The sequence below is a fragment of the Aedes aegypti genome, chromosome 2 (assembly GCF_002204515.2).
Source record: "Aedes aegypti strain LVP_AGWG chromosome 2, AaegL5.0 Primary Assembly, whole genome shotgun sequence".
NCBI lineage: Eukaryota > Metazoa > Arthropoda > Insecta > Diptera > Culicidae > Aedes > Aedes aegypti.
In genome coordinates, this window is record NC_035108.1 from 235254940 (window position 1) to 235280164 (window position 25225).

At 38.6% G+C, this 25225-nt stretch overlaps 2 protein-coding genes across 2 annotated transcripts; one reads left to right on the forward strand and one right to left on the reverse strand.

The window, feature by feature from the left end:
• Positions 1 to 442: 442 nt before the first annotated feature.
• On the reverse strand, positions 443 to 5833 carry LOC5574369 (DNA-directed RNA polymerases I, II, and III subunit RPABC1). The gene is made up of 2 exons (XM_001661354.2): positions 5528 to 5833; positions 443 to 1004 (listed from the first exon to the last, which is right to left on the reverse strand). Exons 1-2 carry the CDS (start codon positions 5671 to 5673, stop codon positions 518 to 520), a joined length of 633 nt encoding a protein of 210 aa, XP_001661404.1. The 5' UTR covers positions 5674 to 5833; the 3' UTR covers positions 443 to 517.
• A 2489-nt stretch (positions 5834 to 8322) lies between these two features.
• LOC5574367 lies at positions 8323 to 24230 on the forward strand. Its single transcript, XM_001661353.2, has 5 exons — positions 8323 to 9359; positions 20019 to 20198; positions 23238 to 23546; positions 23610 to 23804; positions 23866 to 24230. Exons 1-5 carry the CDS (start codon positions 8527 to 8529, stop codon positions 24074 to 24076), a joined length of 1728 nt encoding a protein of 575 aa, XP_001661403.1. The 5' UTR covers positions 8323 to 8526; the 3' UTR covers positions 24077 to 24230.
• The last annotated feature ends 995 nt before the right edge of the window (positions 24231 to 25225 follow it).

The following is a 25225-nucleotide window of genomic DNA, read 5'->3' on the forward strand; positions in this document are numbered from 1 at the left end:
TGACAATTGTCGACTAGCTCCCATTTGATTAACATTAGTCGTCTCACGTCATTCGCGGTGAGTCGTCTCGACTCACACGCCGCGCAGAATAAGCACATTTGATTAACATTGTCACCTCATTCGACTCGTGTCACCTCACACGCCGCGCAGAATAAGCACAGTTACTCGCGGTGCGAGCGACTTGTCTCGACTCACATGCCGCGCAGAATAAGCACATTTGTAATGTTTTTTTTTTACCGTAACTTATTAGTTTACACTTTTTATCAAGTCAAGAAAACAAACTTTGTGGAAAATACATATAGAAGTCAAAATTACCAGAATCAGTTAATAGTGCAAAACAAAATGGTTGGAAACAAGAAATAACGCAATTTAGGTTTCGATTAAGCTTCACAGCTAGATTTGTTCTAGTTTGATCGTGATATCAGAAAGAAGAAAACGAGAATTATTTTTGAAAAATATTGTTATTCAGTAATTTAAATGAAAAATCATGTTCCTTAAGAATACTATCAACCTAAAATTAGCACACCAATCGGTAGGAAATGTAGCGCCCGGCCGTTTCCGAGGGCCGAATAATCTTCACCACTTGGCCACGTTTCAAGCCGAAGTAACGAGCTACTGGATCACCGGCCTGAATTCTCATCAACATGTTTTCCTTCAATTTGTACCGAGCTAGCAGTTCTTGTTTCTCCTCCGGGGTCATCACCACATGTTCCGGAACCAGTTCGTGTTCGGTGATGTTAATCAGCAGTTCAGATTCCAAGAACTGTTCCAGAATATACTTCGGTGCCATATCAACCAACGATTGCTTGGCGGACGGAGTCATACCGGCCTGGACCACCACGATAGCCCGGTGAATGTTTTCTTCCTGCATTCGGGTACAGTAGGTCTTAATGGTTTTGATGCCAATCTTCGGTTCATCCGGGAAAAACACGAACATCTGATCCGTCGGATCGTCATTGTGCGCCACCAGCACAATTAAATCCGAACGTGCTGGCCGTTTCTCGCTGAAAGTACATAATTTTGTATCATAACAGGGCTGGTAGTGACTAAGTGTCTTATAAATAGAAACTTTAGAAATCTTCTTTAGATAGATAAGCTATATTTTTCTATGAATAAATATTTTAATTTTGTTGGAAATTACGAGTAAATATCTCGTATTACTGTATGCATTTTTCAAGTTTTTTTTGTCAGGGATTTCATTAGAAACTAATTCAAGTATTTGTAATTGTAATTGTAATTTAATTTTATTGATCACGGTATCCTATCAGTGTACACTCTTTATCAGGACAAGGAAAATCAAATATATTTGAAAAAAATCTACTTTTGAAATATTTGGCCAAAGGATACATTTATTGATTCTCAGGACTTGTAGCGGATAAGAATAGGAACTTTAGAAACCTCATGCCTGGAAAATGAAACCAAAAAGAGATCGAGTAAAAACATAGAAAACGAATAAACAAACAAACAGGAATTAAGAGAAAAAAGTTTTTATGAATATCTGTCAAACATTCCCACCTGATATTTCTTTAAGTATATATAGTATAATATATAAACAAACTTTCCTCAGGTATTACTCTTATAATTTCAACAAAAGTTCATTTAGTGATTCTTTTACGAGCTTGCAAAGGAATTCCTCCAAGAATTTCGTTTTATAGATATCTTCTACATTTGAAATTTTTCTAAGGGTAACCCCAGAAATTGTTTAAAAGATCCACCAATTTCTAAATTCTTTTAGAAATCTCTCAGGAAAATTCTTCAGGAGTTCATCAAATGATTTTTATAGGATTTTATCTAGGATTTCCGTTGACATCTTCGGGAATCAAGGGGACGGACCTGGTGTAGTGGTTAGAACACACGCCTCTCACGCCGAGGACCTGGGATCGAATCCCATCCCCGAGATAGTCACTAATGACGAAACGTTATAGTGACGACTTCCTAGTTAAGCCGTTGGTTCCGTGATGAACTGCCCAGGGCTAATATCTCGTTAATAAAATAGAGACCACTCTTCGGGAATTCAACAAGTAATTTATTGTTGTACAGGATTTCTTTAGCATTTCAACCAGAGATGTCTTCAGAATTAACTCCAGAAATTCCTCCTAATATTTCTTCAAAAAAGAAATTGTCAAACAATTTTTTAACAAATTTCTCGATAAATATTTGGACGGAGAAATTCCTAGAGAAATTTGTATAGGAACTTAATGGGGAATCCTTTGTTGATTGTTTAGTATAATTTTTGAAGCAATGACTGGGGTAAATCCTGGATGAATTTTGGAGACAATATGACAATGGCTGAAAGAATATCTGGAAAAATAGATGTGTAAGGTTTTCGGAGAAAAGCTTTCGGCAAAAGTATAATTTCAGATTTGTTGCTATCGAATCCTTGGAAGAATTTTCAAGCATTTCCGGAGATAAGCCATACATAAACAGGGCTGGTAGCAAAAAGATGTACTGAAAAAAGTAACTTAAGTGACCAGATTTGAGAAATAAGTGACCAAAAAGTGACTTTCGACTCTCGAAAAAGTGACTAAAAGTGACTTGAAAATATAATCGTAATCACTTTTATTGCAATTCTATTACACTGTTTTACGATCAATATCCAATATGATAGAAAATATTCAAAATGATCTACTGTTACAAATTGAGCACCATATTTATTTTTTTATTGTACTTCCTTATTTTTTTCAAACAGAAAAATTATTTTCAGTTTTCAAACAAAAGAATGAATTACAATTTTTCCAAACCGGAAATTTTTTTTTAGCAGATTTTCAATCTTTTCAAAATTTTGTGTCTATATTTTTTTAAATTTTAATAAAAATTTTGAACATTTGTGAAATTACGGAAAATGTAATACTTGGGCATTAATCAATATTTCGAATTAGAAATGATGATATAAGATCGAATATAATTGAAATACTGCTTAAAACCAATGTGTCACAGACAGGGATGAGAAATGTACAATTCCAAAGCATACAAAATCCAAAGCAATCCATGACCGTTCAAAACAAAAAAATGTCACGGCTCTTCAAAACTGTAATCTTCTTCTTCGCAACGTTTTTTCAAACCCTAATGCGAAATGACTTGAGCACAGTGGTGACGCGATTTTTCCGGTTTTCGGGGTTTTGCATTTTTGCTCGATAAAGGCAGCATGAAATTGAACTTGTTTATATGTATCGCAACGGAATGATTGTGCTCTTGCTGTTAGAGCTAATAGATTTCAATTAGTTGAAAACACAAGCGAAATATTAGCGATTGAATTATTTAACATTTTTTCAATCATTCACCTCGAGATGGCTGCCCGAAAACGGTCATAGTGGAGAGACAAAAACAGTCAAGCAGTGTGTGAACCGTTGGCAGCGCAACACTTGATGGAATTGATCAGTGGACCGACACGGCTGTCATCCTGCATACATTTCGGCTCTTCCTCACATCGTTTTGGTACTTCGCGTTTTGGTACCCACTTTCTGGTCGGTTTGCCCTAGCCTTGCTCCTGATTTTCGAGTATACGGCTCATACGCTGCTAGTGCTAGATTCTGGCAATTAAACATATCACATTGAATCGTCGTATTTGGGGACGCTTTTCATTAGTTCATCATTTTGTTTAGTGTTTTACGTATCAGCGAGGTATCATTGATATATCCAATCAATAAAAACATATGTTTTGTCCCTACAAAAATAATCAAAACATGAACACTGGTCGCCATGTTGAATTTGTTGGGTTGGTAAAAATTGGCTCATGCCACCCCCCTGGAATTGATGCTGCTGATGCTTTGTGTTTTGGTTGACTGGCAGAATCGATGAACTGTGGCAAATTGTGATCACAGTTCTCAAGCCTGCTCACAGACGCGTCCTTCGAACGCCGACTAAAAGAGAACAAATGCTTGACATAGCCTGAGTGACATTGAAACTTTTCATTGGCGTAAAAACGGGGGGGCTAGAGGGGGCTTAGACTTCCCTAGAAAAGTTCAAGCCCCCCCTAGAAAAGTTTAACTCTCATGCTAATTATACACCTTACTTAGGAGATTTTTTCGGTCAGAAGAGTCAAGCCAAGCCCCCTCTAGATTTGAGTTCAAGTTACGCCAATGAAACTTTCCATCAGTAAATTTAATGGGAGGTACGTTTGGCCGAATCGACATTTAGTATAAAGATAATAGGTTTAAAAGGCTGTTCTTCTGAGTTATGATGTTGAATTAGCACTAAGCCTCTAATATTCCAATCAAAATTACTTGGACACTTTCATGATACACTTGACATGGAGGTTATAGTCGGTAGAATTGTAATAAACTGTGCAATAAAAAATACTTTAAAACCGTGATTAGTGTTGAAGTATTCAACAAGTATTATAGATTTTGTAAAATTTCAAAGCGCCAATGTGCTTGATACCAAAATGGATTGGTTAATAAAACGAATTTCGAAGACAAAAGGAATAATAATGATGCATATTTAAAAACGCAGTGTTCGACAATAGAAGATAAACATCTAATTATCGATCAAAAGATATAAACAATCTATTAGAATGGAATGCATGAGATATTTAAAAGAAGTACTAAACATTTAAACCTTTAGTTTTATACCAATTAACTAACAGTATACTAATAATACCTTAGATACTATTACAGACTACGTGGAACGCCATGAAAGATAAACTTTTTTTCAAGCTTTTTTCACAAGAAAACCATGAACCAATATTTTGAGACTGACATGAAGTTGTCTGGTGATAACCTAACATAAAATTTAGGCTTAATTAAAAAAAGGCCGATTCATAATTTTCTCCCGAAAATTTAGCTCAAAATAGTTGAAAAAAGTGACTTTTTGACGAAAAAAGTGACTTTAGTTGAAATTGCTTCAAAAAAGAGACTTTAAAGTGACAGGCTTAAAAAAAGTGACCAAGTCACTTAAAAGTGACTCGCTACCAGCCTTGTACATAAATCACGAAGGAATTTATGTGAAAATGGTTGGAAAAAGAATCGAAAAAATCTACGATTCTACAGTGAGGAATTCTTTTAGTAGTCTCTGGAAAAATCTTTAGTGAACTTCTTCAAAAAATCTGGAATAAATCCTTGGGGATTTCTTTGATTGGAAGAGAATCCGTTGGAATCTTTGGAAGATTTGCTGATGGCTATAGTGCGGGATCTCCTAAATGCAACAAACTTCGTACAATCTTTCGTCAGGAGGCTAAACTACCCCTAAAGTTATCATGAATAGCACACAAATCGATTCGGATAACTATCTCCGATCAGAAATACAGGCGGTTGAAAAATGAGCCTGAGCGCTAGAGTAACTACAGGAAAAATCGGTGGAAAATCTCTGAACGAAATCATGGAGTTTGAATAATCTTAAGAGTAATCCTTGGTTAAATGTTTCGAATTAGAATTCATTACAAGAAGGAAAATAGTGACTTTAAAGACTATTTTGGTTGACTTAAGAGACCTCCCATTAAAATATAAACTAAGCCTCTAAAAAGGGACCAGCCCTGTCATAATTATTTGAACTCTAGGATTTTCATAATATTATACATTTAGGTAGGTACCTGGGTTTATCGCCGAACTGTTCCTTGAATTGCTCCAATGTTTGATCCAATTCATCTTGTGTTACCAGATAACCTCTATCGTGGCTGAGCTGCATAACTGTTTTGCGAATCCGCCAAAGTTTGTAGGTTTCCGCGTCGTCATCCATAATGTTACTGTTGCTCTAACACCAGTTAATAAATTTTCAATAAATTAAAACGTTTTTATAAAGCAATAAAGAATTTAAATGGAAAGTATTTTTCACGACAAGAAAATCAAGCATCCAGTTCGGCGTTTTGTGTTGATTCTGCGGCTGAAAATGAGGCGGGCAAAATAGAATGACAAATTAGCAGACGTCAAAATATCGTGCGTGAGGCGGGTACAACTTGCCTACACTCAAGCAAAGTATGCACTTCAACTGAAAAGTAATCGCCTATCTCGATGCGTGGAAAATTTCTTGCAAGAAATGGTCAAGAAAAGCATTTTTCTTCGATCGCAGTACGCAGTTGAAAAGAAATGTCATTTCAAATGCAGCTCACTGTAGAAAATTTCTTGAGCATTTCTTCCGCAGAAATTTTTACTTTTCTTGAGCGGAACAGCATACTTAACTTCAATCAAAAAAAAAAAATGTGCGGTAAAAATTACCATTTTATTATGTATTTCTTTCACTACTGGACTGCGAAGTGCGGCTTCATAAGTGCGAAAATGCGAATAAAAGTGCGGGATTGCATCGAATCATTTCTATGTCTTCAGCGGGGTTGTTGTTTGGACTTCGAGGAATAACCCCGCTGAAGACACCGACTCGATTTGATGCAATCGCGCACTTTTATTAGCATTTCCGCACTTGTAAAAAATGCTGCGATAGTCCAGTGGTGAAGGAAATGCGCAATACCTCAAGCTAAGTATTTGTTTATGCTGTTCCGCTCAAGAAAAGTAATAATTTCTGCGGAAGAAATGGTCAAGAACAGTGAGCTCCATTTGAAATGACATTTCTTTTTAACTGCGTACTGCGATCAAAGAAAAATGTTCTTCTTGACCATTTCTTGCAAAAAATTTCCCACGCATCGAGATAGGCGATTACTTTTCTGTTGAAGTGCATTGAAACGCCCAGCAAAATATTTTTGACAAAAAGGGTAAATTTTTACCCATTTTGTAAAACATTCGACATCTTTACAAGCACGGTCGTTTGCGAATACCCTTTAATGGGTGAAAATTTACCCATTTCCGCTAGAAGTGCCTCTCCACATTTAATGGGTAAACACGGTTTACTCATTAAAGAGTAAAGTCAGTTTATGTCATAAGATGGGTAATTTTTTACCCTTTATGCTAAACGCTCCCGCATTGAAAAATGGGTGAAAATTTACCCATTTCGAGAATGATGAGAGGACAATCATAAATTTTAAGATTATTCACGTTTTCGTTAAGTAAAACAATTGAGAAATTATAGTTTTGGTTTATTTTATCAAATGGAACATACGGGAATTATATTTAAGCACTTTTTATTGCTGTCGTATGGATGTAACATTGCGCCGGAATGAAAGGCGATGCCAAGCCGGTGCAACTCTCCAAGTATTCTGAAATTTCAGAAATTTCATAAACAAAAATATACAATTTTAATTATTTGAAGAAATATTCCAAACAAACATCACTCACCGTTTTTATGGAATATCCAGGACTTAATAAAACAGATGATATGAGAAATTCACTAAGAATCAAGAAGCGCGAAAATTCTCCGCAAATTGATGCACACTTTTCATAACTATTTTTCACCCATTTATGAGATCGACAATGGTTTTAAAAAATGGGTATTTTTTTACTCTTTTCGAGTTTTCAAATTCACCCATGTTTTGACAGATCTGGAAGCTATTCGATAATGGGTATTTTTTCACCCATGAAAGGGTAATCGCAAACGACCGTGAGGGGTAAAAATACCCATCCATTGACAGAAACCGCTTTTACTCTTTAAAGAGTAAACCGTGTTTACTCATTAAGCAAAGTATGCACTTCAACAGAAAAGTATTCGCCTATCTCGATGCGTGGAGAATTTCTTGCAAGAAATGGTAAAGAAAAGCATTTTTCTTTGATCGCAGTACGCAGATGAAAAGAAATGTCATTTCAAATGGAGCTCACTGTAGAAAATTTCTTGACCATTTCTTCCGCAGAAATTTTTACTTTTCTTGAGCGGAACAGCATACTTAGCTTTAAATGTGGCGGAGGCACTTCTAGCGGAAATGGGTGAATTTTTACCCTTTAAAGCGAAGTATGCACTTCAACAGAAAAGTAATCGCTTATCTCGTTGCGTGGGAAATTTCTTGCAAGAAATGCTCAAAAAAAGCATATTTCTTTGATCGCAGTACGCAGTTGAAAAGAAATGTCAATTCAAATGGAGCTCACTGTACGAAATTTCTTGACCATTTCTTGGGCAGAAATTATTACTTTTCTTGAGCGGAACAGCATACTTAGCTTAAGCTAAGTATGCTGTTCCGCTCAAGAAAAGTAAAAATTTGTGCTCAAGAAATGGTCAAGAAATTTCCTACAGTGAGCACCATTTGAATTGACATTTCTTTTCAACTGCGTACTGCGATCAAAGAAAAATGCTTTTCTTGAGCATTTCTTGCAAGAAATTTCCCACGCAACGAGATAGGCGATTACTTTTCTGTTGAAGTGCATAAATACTTCGCTTTAAAGGGTATTCGCAAACCACCGTGGTGTAAAAGGCGGGATTAAATACTTAAGCACCCTGAAAGATCTCTACTCAGAGCCCGCGTTACCCTTTTTGTTTTCAATTTCATTACGAGATGCAACCCTGGTACATACCGCGCCATTTTCGTCATGTTGGTAGTTCGTTTTCAACCACCAACCAGTTGCCGGTCAGTTTCTTGTTTGTTCAGATGTTATGTGATTTTAACATAAAAATTTTGTTTTAAAGCGTTAAACAGTTACTTTTTGTGAAAAGTGTACCCGTGTAAATAGTTTAAATCCGATTTCGTTTTCGTTGTTGGTTCACATAAATCGTTTTACCATGAATTCTCCGCCGCTGTCTCCGTTGATTTATCCCCCATCTTCCGACACTTACTGTCCGAGTCCCACGCAGATGTCGCCCATCAAGTATGAATCGGTTCCGGAAGAATCCCAAGTAAGCCCAGAAAACAGCCCAAAACGTAATTCAAAACGCAAACTGTCCAACTTGGACAGCACCTGCGGGGCGTGCAATCTGGATGTGGAAAAGCCCAAATTGTGTTGCAACTGCTTCGAATACTTCTGTGAGAAATGCATCAATTTGGAGAGAATTTGTTCAAAATGTGCGGATAAATCAGCGCTTCCAAAGATGCCTCCGAATTGTTCCGGGCATGGCAAAGAATTGGCCTTTTTCTGTTTGACCTGCGAGACGGAGATCTGCTCGGAATGCATCCTTGAAGCAACCGACCACAAAAGACACCCATTCGATCGTATGGAAGCGGTTTACCAAGAGAAAATTGGCGTAACAGATGACAAAATTGCCAAAATCGGTCTACAGATCGAAGAGATTGAGAAACACACGGAAATGGCCAAGAAAAATCTGAACCTGATCAAAACCGTTGGCGATGCCATGCTGGCCGAACTGAAAGCCATTCACGATGCGGCCAAAATGGAAGTACAGGAAATTGTGGACGAAAAACGCGAAGAGCTGGAAAAACGAATCAATCTCCCGGAAGATCGGAGGGCGCTGGTGAAGCAGATCCAGGATGAGATCAAAGCGTTGGGACATTTTGGCTTCATCAAACAGCAGGACCGGTTCAATGAACAGTGCGACAAGGTTTTGGAGCAATGTCGGCAGCTTCCGGCGGATTTGATTGATCATTACGACATTGGATGGTAAGTTGAATGAAAACTTTATTAGACCATACTGCCCAGAATCGCAAGTCAGTCCCATCTGCATTTTCATCAAAATTGAGTTGAGTTCAGTTTTCAACCCATCTTCCAATGCTCTTTCAGCTGCCCTAATGAGATAATAAGTTTTGTTCCGAAAAAGTAAGAAAAAACAGCAAGTCAAATTGTCCCATAATGAAAAGTAACCGCAAATCAGTCCCACTGCAGATTTCTGTACCGTGTAACACAAAAATGAACCGTGTTCTGATCATTTTTATATTTTTCTCAGAAAGATATCGTAGTGAACAGAAAGTTTCATGAGGATTTGAACATGTTCCAATCCGCTGGAATTTTTTGAATATTCGTATGGAAAACGAGTTTGGAAACTTCACACTCCATTTTCTCAATGCCTACTTTTTACAGATGGGACTGACTTGTGATTCACGGCAGCATAGGTTCCCAAACATTCCGGTTGTACGACCCAACACGCCATCAAACTCATTTTTCGCAACTCACGAGAGAAAACAGTACCGTCAAGCTACCATTCACCGTGCATTTAAGAAAAAAATGCACTTCAAAAAATTATATAACTTTTCCAAATAATTTGAAGCGTACTAGAATACCTCTAAGTAGCGTAAAAATATCAAAAACAAGTGATGCATAACAAAAAAATACTCAAAAATTATTTTAGAAAATGTCATGTTAAGGTCGCCTCGTACCGTTCTATGTCTCCATTTACCGTGCACACTAGTGCACCACTACTAGAACCCGACGGGTTCGGGTCGGGTTCGGGTTTGAAAATTTGAAATTTTTCGGGTTCGGGTCGGGTTTGAAGGCTTCAAAATTATCGGGTTCGGGCTTGAAAAAAGTCGGGTTTGGTGAGAATTGTGAACAGAGTAAAAACCTTAAAGCTTCCTTATGCATCAGAAACGAAGAATTTACCATCTTATCAAACGCAGGTTTTATTCGGGTTTTTCTTACAAAAAATTTTCCGGTTTCGGGTCGGGTTCGGGTTTAAACAGCAAAATATTTTCGGGTTCGGGTCGGGTACGGGTTTGTTTTTCAATTATTATCTCGGGTTCGGGTCGGGTCCGGGTTTGAAGAAATAAAATAAGTCGGGTACGGGTCGGGTTCGGGTTTGAAAAATATGAAACCCAACCATCTCTAGTTGCTAGTAGTGTGCGCACTCATTTTTAAGAGTATTCAAATCTTTATTTACAATCAAAACCATAAAAAGTTTAAAAATTGACTAAATAATTATTTTTTTTATTAAAATCGTTATAGGAGGTTTGACTGTATTGTCCATACAATTCCATGTTCACTCAAAAACTAAATATGAAGTAGTTTAATGACGACACAACAATAACTCTAATACTACCGAAAAATTTCATGCCACACTAATGCACGGTAATAGGAACCATATATATTGAAAAGGATCCATTCACCGTGCATTTGGGTTTCGACTGAAACACAATAAAAAATTCTAATTTGCATAAAATCTAATTGCTCATACGATGAAATAGATCTTACTAATAGTATCCACAGCGAAAACTTGTCGAAATTTTGAAAAATTTCATGCTCTATCGTTAAAATGAAAAATGGGAATATTTGGCGTTTCTACTAAGAGTGTTGAAAAATCTCATTATCAAACAGGATTCACATGATTTTGACTACATAAACTACGTTTTTCAAAATGCTTTGTAACAAAAATTACTTCATTCCATCAGTTTTATCTTATTTTTCTGACAAAAGAATAATTTGTGAAGATTGTATGAATATTCTGTAGGATTGTGCACGGTGAATGGATGCCGCACGGTGACTGGTGATTTAACTGTATTTCAAGCGTGTGCTAGAATAAGGGCGTAAGTCGCATGATCGATTTCTCTTCATCGATCTTCTCTTCTGTAAATAAAAGTGACAAGGAACGGGTTTGTTAGTATTTTTTCACTTTAGGACGCTAGGCAGCGATGCAATCTTGCGTCCTTAGGTGAAAAAATGATGACAAACCCGCGTCTTGTCACCTTTATTCACAGAAGAGAGGATCGACGAAGAGAAATCGATCATGCGACTTACGCCCTTATTCTAGCACACGCTTGATTTCATCATTGATTTTTCATCAGGAATTATCAGCATTCATCGATTTCTCTTCATCGTTACCATCTTTGTCACTGCTACCCGTATGTAGTAAAAGCTTATGTTCGAAAGCAGTAAGTACTGCATGTTCGAAATGCTTTTTATTCATACTGTTGGCGCGTTAACCCGTGGCCAACTCCGGTCGGGTCGGGGTGGACTGTATTTCGGGGCGGATGAAAGGAAACACACCACTACTTTTCACACTACTACACACTGTCCGATCACGGACAGTAGTTGACGAGGGCAATTCTTTCGGTTGAAGGATCCCTGCTTCGGCGGCCAATTCCTCTTCGGAATGCCAGGGATGATCGGCCAATTCCTTCTCCTGAAGGAATGCCTGGGTGTCGATAGCTCAGACTGTGAAAATGATTTCTTAACAACAGTCCTGAAAAGGACTTCTAGGTTGGGCTGCTTTCGGTGAGGGAAACACTTTTGATATTGGTTTTCGAACTTCGACGGTTTATTCGCGTGCCATACAACGGTTAGAAACTGAATACTGAATGAATACATCTGTGCACGCAAGCTCCTTAAGTAGGCTGCAGGTAGAAGGACTCATTGCATGCACAGTGAAATGGCTTCGGTGGAAAATTTCCACTGTCTTATGTACTGGATGCTGCAATCGGTGGTCCGGGTGGTGTGATGATGGAGAGCTCAAGCTAGTCGGTCGGGTTGCGTGAAGTAGTGTGTGTGTGTGTGAGGTTCAGGTAGGAAAGGGTGCTTGTTAGTTGTGGTAGCCGAAATACTCGCGGCGACTCGAGGTTAGTTATGTGTTTGCTGTACATGAATGGGATTAGGGGGGAATGGATTACATAGACAGGATCAACAAGATGGTGAAAACTATGACTGAACTGATCAGGGTTGAAATGTTGCACACTGTTCGCGTTGTGCGTGAACACACACTACACTTTATTCTCTGCATTTTCTACTATTTACATTACTTTTACTCTTCACTTGGATGTAAATTCCGCGACGGTTGAAATAAAACTGATCCGCAAGCGTTTCCCTCCGTGTATTTATACTCGTACTGAGTACATCGAGAAAGTTCTCGCGCAACCCCGACACGTGTTCCAGACGCGCGTGGAACATTCGCGACGCGTTTGCACTCGTTGGTTCGCTGTTGTTGTGGTGAGTGCCATGATGATGACGATGATGACGGCGCGAATCGCTTAGCGGCACTCACGGTTGACAATCACGGTCGTGGATGGAACTCACACTCTCAGTGGCGTCGTTAGGGTGGGACTCATCGGGGGCTTGAACTGTGTGAGTTCTGCATTTCGGCTATGTTTGCGGTTGTCGTTGTTTCTGTTGCTAATGCGGGTTGTGCTACGTTGGTTAATTATTTCTTCTCGTGGGGTTTCTGCACGTTCCGTACGGAACATACTCCCCCCGGTTGACACGAAGTTCAACAGCCTGTTCGTGGTACTTAACGGTGCTGCTCTTCTATGGGTAGTCGCTGAATCGAATGTTCGAGTGTCGAAACCTTTGGGGCGTATTCGTGGGTAAAAGACCAGGCTTGGATGGCGGCGCATAAAATCCTCATTTCCTCGAGTTTGATTGGTTCGTGACGGCTTGTATGTGGCTGGATAACACTCACTCTTCTTACGTGCGATGTTTCGGAGAGGTCGTCGGTTGATGTTTGTCGGTTCTCGGGTTGAAATCACATGCACGCTTGGCGCTCTCCTGATGCGTGTGGTTGGAGTCGAATTTCTCTTAGGTTACGGATATCGTTGATTCGATCGGTTGGCACTGTCTACAACAGCAGTGAATGCATGTTGAGCTTCCTCAAGGATAGATCTGTCTCGGAACACACCAGAGACAACCCATCCTAGTCGTGTCTCTCGTAGTTCGGGGTAGTCCTCATCTAGTTTGATGTTTCCTGGTCGCAGAAGGTCGAAGAATAATTCGATGCCCAACAGCATATCTACCTTGGCGGGTTTATGGAATTCTGGATCAGCAAGGCAGACTCCGACTGGAAAACTCCACGTTGAAATATCAACTGATGTTGACGGAATGTAGCTTGTCACGGTTGGCGCGACTAAACACTCCACTCTAGCTCGGTAGTCGGTTATTCGGGATCGAAATTCTATCATAGCCTTCTCCTGAGTATTAGTTCGGACGTTGCTGATACCTCGAATCGGGATGCTGACACGTTGCTTTTCTATGCCTAGACGGTTCGCTAAATCGGTCGAGATAAAGTTCACTTGTGAACCACTGTCTAGCAAAACACGGCATGGCAGCGGTCGGCCGTGCTGGTCTATAACGTTGACGACTGCGGTTTGTAGAAACACGGTTTTGGAGGAATCGACGTAGTTGCATTGAAGCGATGGTCTTGAGTCTTCACTCGACACTGCTGGACTGGTGGACACCGTGCTCTGGTTCGGGGGTAATCGGGTTTCGATCGTTGGATAGGACACGTTGTTTCTCAAGCCTTGCGTTGGTTCGTCGTTGTGGAGTTGTGTATGATGCCGCTTCTGGCATTTCTGGCACACCTTCGGAGAAGAGCACTCGCTGGAAGTGTTCCCTTTTTGAAGACAGTTGAAGCAGGCACCAGTTGTCCATACCTTTTCCATCCTCTTAACTATCGGCAGTTTCGCAAGCGTACTGCATTGGTAGTTGCGATGAGGTCCTTGGCAAAAGTCACAAACACTTCTTCTGAGAGGTTCGTTTGATTCTGCTCGTAGGGTCGAATCGGATGCAATCGTTTTGGAAGCCTTCGGTGCTGATTGGTTGGGTGAGCGCTCTGTGTCTGGGTTGAATACCATCTCACAGTTCTCCAGCATTTGGCATCTGGTCTGAAGAAATGAGACGGTCTGCGCATATGTCGGCAACTCACCTTTCTTCTGTGTGGCCTCCCATGCCATCCTTGTTGGTTGATCCATCGCGGACGTCAGAATGTGGACTAGGAACATGTCGGAAACACCCAAGAACTCCTGCTCGAGGTATTTCAGGCTTTCGACATGGCGGGTACATTCGTCGTGAAGCCGTCGAAGCTCCTTACAGGATCCAGAAGCCATTTTCTGGATGTCGAATAGGCCACGAATGTGCGTCTCTACGATGATCCTCTTGTTCTCGAATCTTTCGGTGAGGATGGCCCATGCTTGCAGGTAATTCCTTTCGCTGATGACCTTCGCGTCTAGAACTCCTGATGCTTCACCAACAAGCGCCTTGTCAAGATGGTAAAGCTTGATGGCATCGGAATCGCCTGAGTTTACCATCAGGTCCTGGAATATGGCCTTGAACTTAGGCCAGTTGGCATACGATCCATCGAAGGTGGGGATCGGAACCTTCAATGGTTGCTGCTGCACGATCACTTGTGGCTGTGGCACTGGAGCTCTGACGGAGTTCATCTCGTTTGCCAGCATCAGCTCGTCGATGGTCGTGCGGACGTAGTTGTATCGTTCTTCAAACGACACATAAACCTCCTCTTGCTGGCGGAAGGCTTCGTCGGGAATGATGGCGATCAGTTTGCTGTGCACTGTGCTGAATTCACTGTAGGCGTCGTCGATGTTCTTCAAGAATGTCCTCAGCTGGGAAGGACTAACCTGGTTGCGAGCGGCGACAAGTGCCCTTTCCACTCTCGTTAGTTTCAGGCTCACTTGGTCACGTTGGCGGGACAGCGACGAAAGCTCCTTCAGCGTCTCGGCATCGGTGGTGACTTCCCAATTGGAAGCGGCTTCAGCTGCTGCCTTTGCAGCCGATCTGGTCTTCGGTGGTGTCATAGTAGACGATCTTCTGTTGGAACACACAGCGTTGCGGGTAACGACAGCGTGTCGGGTCGGAACGGCGGTGTAGAGTTCTCCTTGGGCGACGAATGCTCGGTAATCCACAAACGGTGGCGGCGGTAGCAGTAGTAGCTTCTCCTATTCTCGGGCGGTGCACGTTTTGGCTAGGGTGCCACGCAAACGTGTCGGGTAGCGGTGGTGCGTAATCCTTTCCTACGGCGGTGGGGCGGCACTGGATCCGGCTCGAAGGACCACTATGTTGGCGCGTTAACCCGTGGCCAACTCCGGTCGGGTCGGGGTGGACTGTATTTCGGGGCGGATGAAAGGAAACACACCACTACTTTTCACACTACTACACACTACACTTTATTCTCTGCACTTTCTACTATTTACATTACTTTTACTCTTCACTTGGATGTAAATTCCGCGACGGTTGAAATAAAACTGATCCGCAAGCGTTTCCCTCCGTGTATTTATACTCGTACTGAGTACATCGAGAAAGTTCTCGCGCAACCCCGACACGTGTTCCAGACGCGCGTGGAACATTCGCGACGCGTTTGCACTCGTTGGTTCGCTGTTGTTGTGGTGAGTGCCATGATGATGACGATGATGACGGCGCGAATCGCTTAGCGGCACTCACGGTTGACAATCACGGTCGTGGATGGAACTCACACTCTCAGTGGCGTCGTTAGGGTGGGACTCATCGGGGGCTTGAACTGTGTGAGTTCTGCATTTCGGCTATGTTTGCGGTTGTCGTTGTTTCTGTTGCTAATGCGGGTTGTGCTACGTTGGTTAATTATTTCTTCTCGTGGGGTTTCTGCACGTTCCGTACGGAACACATACCAAAAGTGCAGTAAACTTTGAGGATATTAGGTCATATGAATAAAACCGAGTACTTGCTCATGCTCAACACGATTAGCAAAGTAAAGTCTCTGAGCATTTACTCAAAACCATATGAATAAAACGATACTTTACTCAGAGTAAGTTGGAATTTCGAACTTAGCATTTACTCTGTCAAAAATATTGTTTTTGTTTTAGTTATCCGATTTTTACCACGAAGAAGAAAGCCAGCTGTGGTGTTTTTCTATGGTAGTGCCTTTGCGGATCTCATCCGTCTTTTTCCGTACTTGAGAAAGCCTTGTCGTTTTTTGCCGACTGATGGCGAAGCCACAAATCCCGGCGGAACTCAACTGCCAGCTTCACGTCTTCCTGGGATAGGTGGAAGGAGAATATTTGATATAACTTTCAGAAGAATTTTGGTAGAATTTTGGCCCTCCCCTTGGATATGCGACCTTGCCGCGATGGGAGGGCATAATCCATTAGCCCATATGATGGAAACCATTCTGCGTCATTGATAGAATTGATGCCCATTTCAAATAATTAATCTACACCCGATTCTGTTTTTGCACGGGGGATGCGTACCGTGCAAAAAAAGTTTTCAGTTCAAAATTTCAAAAACCGTGCAAAATAAGTAACACCATTTCTCGACGTTTCATGCAAAATTAAGGTTTTGGCGAAAAAAAATATATGGAAACTTTTTTTTGCACGGCCGTGTAAAAAAAAAATCGTACAAAAACAGAATCGGGTGTATTCGAAGTGGCCATTAATACTATTGGTAACGATCAGTTTGCCTTTTGCTAACCAGGATGAACCGTAGCCACTCTTACTATTAGCTAGCTAGACACATCGTTATCATATACGACGTAGGGAATATTACTCTGAGGAAAATGGCTAGTAGATTCACTGAGTACAAATCAGTGGCGACAATCTTATTTTAATATGGTTTTTACATTGCCATAAAAAGAAATACCTCTTTTGTAACAACGGTATAAATAATCTAATTCCAGCTTCATTTTCGCAAAATTTACAAGTAGAAAGTAGGCGTTGTGAAGCATTGCATTTGCCACCGAAAAGTGAATCTTGTAGGAGACTGTTATAGAAGCCTAAGGTAACTTTACTCTTAAATATTCACTTAAAAGTGACTATGGAAAGTAAGACGCTGAGAGCGGTTCACTTGCTAGGTTCGAGAAATAGTTGAGCAGGCAAGGAAAGTGACTTTTTTCTTCAAGGATATATAAACGTATTTTTTTTTAAAGGCGCTCCGTGCTTGTGGCCACTACTGTGCCGGAATCAGTTGATCTGTATCTTCTTTACCGATACAGATCTATTTTTAACTAATCTATATTTACATCTGCTTTCACTCTCTTCTACACCGAGCAGGTAGGAGAGTGCTCTGCTGTAAGTCCAATCGATTTCCATAAGCCATTGTTTGTCCATTGCTCTTGCGGTGGTTCGTTTTGCCGTGTTCCTGAGTCGTTTGAGGCTAAGCTGCCTGCGAAGTGGGTCAGTTTGTCTCAGTCACCATCTGATACTGACGAAGGATGGATGTGCTCCCCAGAGCACGGTGCGGCGTCTTCTGGTGGCTGGACGGGTTTTTCTGTGGAGGGGCTGGGAATTGAACCCATGACCTTCCGCTTATGAAGCGACAGCGTTACCTCAAGGCTACCGACCCCCCATATGAACGTAATGACCAATAAATACTTTTAACAATAAAAAATGAAATTAACTAGAACTACTACTAAACAGCTTAATTTTGTTAAGACTTCACGACAATGGATTACCTGCTTTGCTCTTGCCCACAGTTGATCAGCAGGAGTTTTCTCGTTTTATTTTGTATGGGGAAAGGCATCTAACTTCAAATATCTTGTTAATGGAAGATTTAATCGAAAAAATATTTGGTAGGCATGATAGCCATCATCATGACGCACAATTGATACCAAATATTTTTTCGATAATAGTTCCCAATTTGAGAAATAATTCGGTAGATGCATTTCGCCATACAAATATTTTTTGCGTTACCTTTTAGCGATTTTTCGTGCATAGACACTAGCATATGTGCGTTACCAGGTGGTGAGTAGCGAATCAGGGCATGTATCAGTGGCGATTCCCTAACCTCAAATCTACCTGTTCTACGTTTATAAATTCATGAATATTCACAAGAAATGCGCATCTATTAATTAAAGAATAACTAAAATAGTTGATTTCAATCATTTAACTGTTGCATTTGATTGTAAATCTGCCAAAATATAATTTTTTAGTATCGTAGAACAGGTAGAAAGTGAGGTTACGAGTCGCCCCTGGCATGTATGTAACCCATTGACATTTAGGCCTCTAATCTTACGTAAAAGACAGGAGTACCGTAGTCCGGGGTATCATTGATCAGCGGGGTAACATTGATCGGAATGACTCACCTAATCAAAAGTTCGTATTATCATTTATTGATGAAACATTTTCAAATCATGAATGGTGCTTCTCTTTCTTATATTTATAAGCTAATACAAGTTAATATTTATGTGAATATTGCGTTTACCTAATGCGTGAATTTGTCAACTTTTCGAAATAATGATTTTAATTGTTAAGGATGACACTACCGAAGATTCATGTCTCACATAAGTTCTACAAACGATATAAGCAAGCAAAATGTGGTTCTTACTAAAAATGACATTGCCGAAAACGATTCCGATGTCAAAACTCTTATAAGAATGCTCAATTAGACAACATTACTGAATTACTGTTAGGAATGTAAAATTCCCTTAGGAAATTGCCTACCTTTAGGCGTATTCCGTGGTTCAAGGTGTTTTTAATTTTAAAATAACTCAAAAAGTAAATGACTTGTAAGCGTTTGGTCTTCATATTCGGCATCAGGGGCCATGATTTAAGTAAGTAACGACATTTTTAGTATTACCGAACGTTGTTTATATAGGTGATCAATGTTACCCCATATCAACTAAATCAAAAAATCACCTAAAACATTTTTTTTAACATGCTTAAATCTTTCAATAAACAAAATACAGTATATAGTCTCGAGCTATGGGTGGCAGTACTTGTTTTAAAAATATAAAACCTGCAATATTTGCATTTTCAAACGAAATATTGTAGAAACATTCAGAAAAATGATCAATGTTACCCCGGATTACGGTAATCAGAATAGCACTTAAATGACAAATTATTCAAAACCATTTTGACTAGACAGTATTAGTAATGACACTACTACACTACTATTTCAAACAAGTTCTGATGGAGCTGCTGATGTTCACAATGCTTCCTTTTCTCAGAAGCAAGGGAATATGGGTATTTTTCAAAAACTATCACGTCACAATACTAATAAAAAAACAGTGTTCATGTGGGCACCATAGCCTAGTCCGTCTGAGTATTGGTCCTGGTAGAGAGGAAACTTGGCAAAAGCCAGACCGAGAGTTCAGCCTTGACAAGTTAAGCTGTCAGGCAGCTCCAACTGAATACCATACAAAAAAAAATCATAAAGATGGCATTCAAGCCAAATGTAGCAAATATGTAAAATGTCTTTTTCCCCTTATTAATAGAAAATCAAAATTTGTCTCAGAATTAAATTTGTGTGTGTTTATTGGTCGTTCAAAGCTCTCAAAGCATATCACGGACTAGTTTTGACTTAAAATTATTGTCAAACAGCATGATAAGTTTTTCTTTTGTTAAAAAGGTAACGGAAGATTTGACATCTTCGCTTCCACTCGTTCCACCAGTCATGGGGATTTTCGGTGCACACATCAGCCGCATTAATGTGATTAGATATCTTTTCTGATTAAATCCTCAGATACCACTTATTATCTGGGAAAGGATTATGTCAAATGTAGCCGGTTTGCAATTAGATATTCCACTAAACAGCTCAAATAATTTCATTTTAAAACTATTTTAAAACATATTCCAGAAAATGCGATTAGTAAGTAGGCACATATTGTAAACCTTTCATGGCAACTTTTATTTGCACTTGCAGTGAACTGATCCCGGCTACAAAAATGACGACCTACAAAGTTGATTGGGTCGATGGAAAACAGGAAATGCTGAACGTAATCATCGATGACAGTACCGGAGAATCTTGGAAATTGTCCTTGAGCAAAGGAGATATACTTTGTCTCAAAGTTGCTCCAAACGTAAGCATACCGCTTATTACAAGGTAAGTATGAGCAATTCTCGCTGAAACCAGGCCGCCAATTTTATGTCACTGATCGCTAGCTTTCGATAAAACTTAAGGGTGGTCCTTTTTGTTTTCTCAAATTGGTGGACCCCTCGTACGCCAGCTAGCTAAACAGTTTGCAAAAAAGCCCATTTTTTGATAAATCTTGGGTATTTCTTCACGTGATATGTCTCATATTTCCCTTGGAACACATACCAAACTTGATAGCATCGTATAGAGAAAGGATATAGCTTTCATTTGAAGTTAAAAAAAATCCGGCGGCCATCTTGAATTTTGTTAGAAAAATCGTTTTTTCACCATTAGCGCACCGCTCGTTTTGAATTCTGAGATCACCATCAGAAAGCTGAGGAAAAATTGCGTAAGATAGGCTACAGAAACTAGGTGTGCAATGGTATTCACCCTATGAAATGAACGATTTTCTAAAACATGTTCCACGATTTTGACGTATATGGCGAGTGCAATCAATGCAAACATCATTTTTTGTACAACAAAGATACAAGTTTTCAATAGTTGGTGTATTTTTCGAGTCAGATGAAGAATATGAGTATTATTTAGAGTGAAAAAATCTGGCGGCCATCTTGGATTTTGACGCCATCTTGATTTTGACTAGTAGAATGAATTTTTCACCTTGATAGCACTCAGCATGTCGAATTTAGAGGTTACCAATAAAAACAAGGTTACGTATACTCTTCTTCTTATTATTCTTCATTTTCCTGACGTTACATCCCTTGTGGAACCGAGCCTGATACTCAGCTTTATTAGTTATAAATACAGGTTATTAAATAGGAATTTTCTTTTATAATACGATTTTTAATAACAGAATAATTCTTCGACTTATCTTTGAATTCAGTTATTATGAATAAATAAATTTAATGAATAAAAACCGTCCAAAAACATTGATTGAAATAAACAATTTTTTTTTACCATATGCTTTTTTTGTCATCGAATGAAGTTTATAAATTGTGCGTTGGGACATTAGTAAGTTTTGTGGTAATATCTGTAGTTTTAACGTAAAACATTTCCAAAAGTGCATTAATTTAGAATGGAAATCTTAAATTTTTAAGCAACAAAAATCCTTGATTTTCTGAATCATAAAGTATTGTTTTTACTAACACCCAACAAGCATGTGAAAAATAGCGAAATTGAAAGGTGAGAAGCAGGCTTTGTTCTAATGTGGACGTAATGCCGAAACGCAGGTGAATCATTTTGAGTTTGGAAAATCTGGTGGCCATCTTGGATTTCGACGCCATCTTAGTTTTTAGCAGTAGAATGATTTTTTACCATCTCAGCGCTCTTCATGTTTAATTAATCAAAGATCTCCGTTAAAAAACAAACAGATTCTTTATTTCTTATCTTATTTTAGCTGTTCAACAGATTGTTCATTTCTATCAATGGTTTTAGACCAAATAAATGAAAGAATTAATGCTATTTTTCAACTCGCAGATATGCAGAACAATCATTCAGGTGGCAAATAAGCGTTAAAAAATTCTACTTGTTAATTTATTTTTAAAGCTTAGGGGCTGGCTCTATTCCAGTAGGGACGTAACGTCAGGAAAAAGAAGAACAAGAAGAATAGTAAGTGTAACGGTGGCATTAAAATTCAACATGTTGAGTGTTATCAAGGTGAAAACTCATTCTACTACTTAAAACCAAGATGGCGTCAAAATCCAAGATGGCCGCTAGATTTTTGCACTCAAAATAATACTCCTATTCTTCATCTGACTCGAAAAATACACCAACTATTGAAAACTTGTATCTTTGTTGTACCAAAAATGATGTTTGCATTGATTGCACTCGCCATATACGTCAAAATCGTGGAACATGTTTTAGAAAATCGTTCATTTCATAGGGTAAATACCATTGCACACCTAGTTTCTGTAGCCTATCTTACGCAATTTTTCCTCAGCTTTCTGATGGTGATCTCAGAATTCAAAACGAGCGGTGCGCTAATGGTGAAAAAACGATTTTTCTAACAAAATTCAAGATGGCCGCCGGATTTTTTTTAACTTCAAATGAAAGCTATATCCTTTCTCTATACGATGCTATTAAGTTTGGTATGTGTTCCAAGGGAAATATGAGACATATCACGTGAAGAAATACCCAAGATTTATCAAAAAATGGGCTTTTTTGCAAACTGTTTAGCTAGCTGGCGTACGAGGGGTCCACCAATTTGAGAAAACAAAAAGGACCACCCTTAAGTTTTATCGAAAGCTAGCGATCAGAGACATAAAATTGGAATTCTAACGATGGGTGCCGATGGCGGCCTGGTTTCAGCGAGAATTGCTCGTATATAATGTTCAAAGTTATGGTGGAATGGGAGTTTCGGTTTATGGTCTTTAACATAGATAAAAACAAAAGTTGGTTCGCTCTTCTGAATTTAAATCACATTAGGTAAAAGAGAAACCTCAAAATTTAACCTTTCATTCTACACAACTGTCATTTTCAACCAATTTTAGAACTTTTAGCACCAATCTTTAAAAAATAAAACTTATGAAAGGTTAGTGGAACAGAAAACTTATTTACAATCAAAACTAGTTTTTGTAAAATGTAACTTCCTTAAAAATTTGCTTCTTTTTATAAAAAAAAACTGAACTCTTCATGAATACTCAACCGAGTCTAAATACTTTCGCTTGTTTTTGAAGATAATTTGAATGTTTTAAACGGTGTGATTGAAATATATAGTGAAACATCGTTTTAACAAGATCAAAACAACAACAAAAATTGCCCAAAAACATATTTTTTTAAACGAAAATTGCCAGTTTTTGAAATTGCCGCCGGTTGAACGTTAATACTAAACCTGAAACGAGTCAAAACAATTTTTTAATAGTTTTAAGTTCTTTCGCACATGCTACTGTACTGAGTTATCATGTGCTGCCGTTTGATTCAATAGTAGTTGTAAACTTTGTAACGAGCACAATTTTTCTTTAAATTTTAACAAAATACATTCGGTTCCCTCATGCCTTAGGCACACAAAAAAGACACAATTTTCTGTTTTGTTACATTAATTTTTGATTTCAGCCATAAATTCAAAGTGACTACCGAAATATCAAATAACGATATTTCCAAATCGCTCCGAAAACGGTTCGTTATTCAACGAAAGATGACACAATTCGAACTGGCGGATATTGAGCTAGTATCTTCGGGAGGCTTCTTGGAGGATAATGCAATGGAGTTCCGTGTCGCTATTGAACCGTTGAATGTTATTGAAGCCCATGATCATTACAAACAAGAAGTTACAATGATGAAAAACTCCATGGATCAAATGAAAACCTTAATGAACGCGTCGAGAGAATCCCTTGACGCATTGAAAGCGAATACAGATAGTCTGTAAGTTTTATATTGATGACCAGTGTTGACTGTAATACTTAGAATTGCATTTGCTCGTTACAGGAAGAACTTCTCAGTCGGATATTTCGCTCTGGAATACGGCAACATTCAGAAACAACCTAAGAGTGGATTCGTCTCTCCTAATGTTATCGATTTCAATGGTAATGAATGGAAGATGGAAATAAAATTTGAACGCGATGAGTTCAATAAGATCCTGCTCAGTGCTTACATATTCCCGGCTCGTATCATCAACACCAGGTAATTCTACTTAATCTTAAATAAAGAGTAACAAAAAAGGTAATTTTCGTATCATTTTTAGTGAACATGCTCGTCGTTGCACATATTTCATCGAGCTTATGCATTCCAATCCCGACGAGATCGTTCGTGGTTATGCGGAGAACTTGTTCGAAGTTAACGGATTGGGTCGTGGCTGGAAAGGATTCATCGAACGTATGCGTGTTCTGAACGATGTTGGGTTCGTGAGGCATGGAAAGGTTTGGTTCCGCTACGGCGTTCGTCCATCTGCTTAATTTGCACGACATCGATGATGTCGCTTTTAATTGTTTTACGTAATTGATTAATGACCCATGTGCGGCCATTTACGATACATTTGACTTTTTTGTTGTTGCATCTTTGAATGCAGTCAGTTGAATTAGAAGAAAATAAAATGATAACATTTTTAAACTAAACTTATTTTCTAGCTATATTATAAATCAGAGTCTGACATCCTCAGCATACATTTTTCTACTGGGCTCGAACAGTAATTTACAAAAACTAGCTAAATCCTGCATTTTTTGTAGACAACTACCAATGTTCAGTAATATTCCTATCTAGCGAATTGGGAGCAGTGAGTTCGCTTCCCACCGAGAAGACTTGGGAAGTTGGTCGAATACGCAAAAATATACCTATGGATACTGCGTTATGCAAAAAATTGAGGACCTTCCCGGGTAGAGGTGAATAACAAAACAATGGTAAAATAAGAACAAATTTTGCAATCATATCTGGTTTAACCATTATTATGTTATTAATATATGACATAAATATCTTATCAATAGCAAAACATACAATCATAGCAAAATTTGTCATTGGTATGTTATCCTTGAGAGTCATGTAATAACTAATCAATAACAAAATATACTATCATGGTAAAATTTGTTATTTGTGCAAACATACTAAAAAATATTAAATATCTACATAATAACAAACATCGCCATCACAGTAAAATATGTCATTATTTTGATATTTGAAATCTTTATTTATATAATTCATGAGAACAAACCAACATCAAATTTTGCAATAATAGCTCATTTTACAATTCGTATGATATTCATTGAAGATTTAAAAAGCAAATGTTTTTTTTTGCAGGAAAGCAAAAAGTTTATTTTTCAAACATGCTAAATTTAGATATTAAAGTCAAAGAACTTAAATTACCATTATTTCGATCTATTCGTGAATAGCTTATTTAGTTATTATTTTGTTATCAATATCTAAATAATAACATATTTTGTTATTTGCGGTTGCCTATATTTTTGCTATTATTTTGTTATTACAATGGCAAAATATGATATTATTTAGTTTTTATGCCATATAAACTTAGTTATTATTTTTGTTATTTTATCTCTTATTTCAAACAAACAAAGAACAAATTTTGCTATTCAAACATTCTATTTTAATAGTAA

Coding starts and splice junctions, on each gene's coding strand:
- LOC5574369 (XM_001661354.2), bottom strand. CDS start 5,673: ATGGATGACGACGCGGAAACCTACAAACTTTGGCGGATTCGCAAAACA. Junction 1,005..5,527: donor CAGTTCGGCGATAAACCCAG/GTACCTACCTAA, acceptor ATGTACTTTCAG/CGAGAAACGGCCAGCACGTT.
- LOC5574367 (XM_001661353.2), top strand. CDS start 8,527: ATGAATTCTCCGCCGCTGTCTCCGTTGATTTATCCCCCATCTTCCGAC. Junction 20,199..23,237: donor AGCATACCGCTTATTACAAG/GTAAGTATGAGC, acceptor TTTTGATTTCAG/CCATAAATTCAAAGTGACTA. Junction 23,805..23,865: donor GCTCGTATCATCAACACCAG/GTAATTCTACTT, acceptor TATCATTTTTAG/TGAACATGCTCGTCGTTGCA.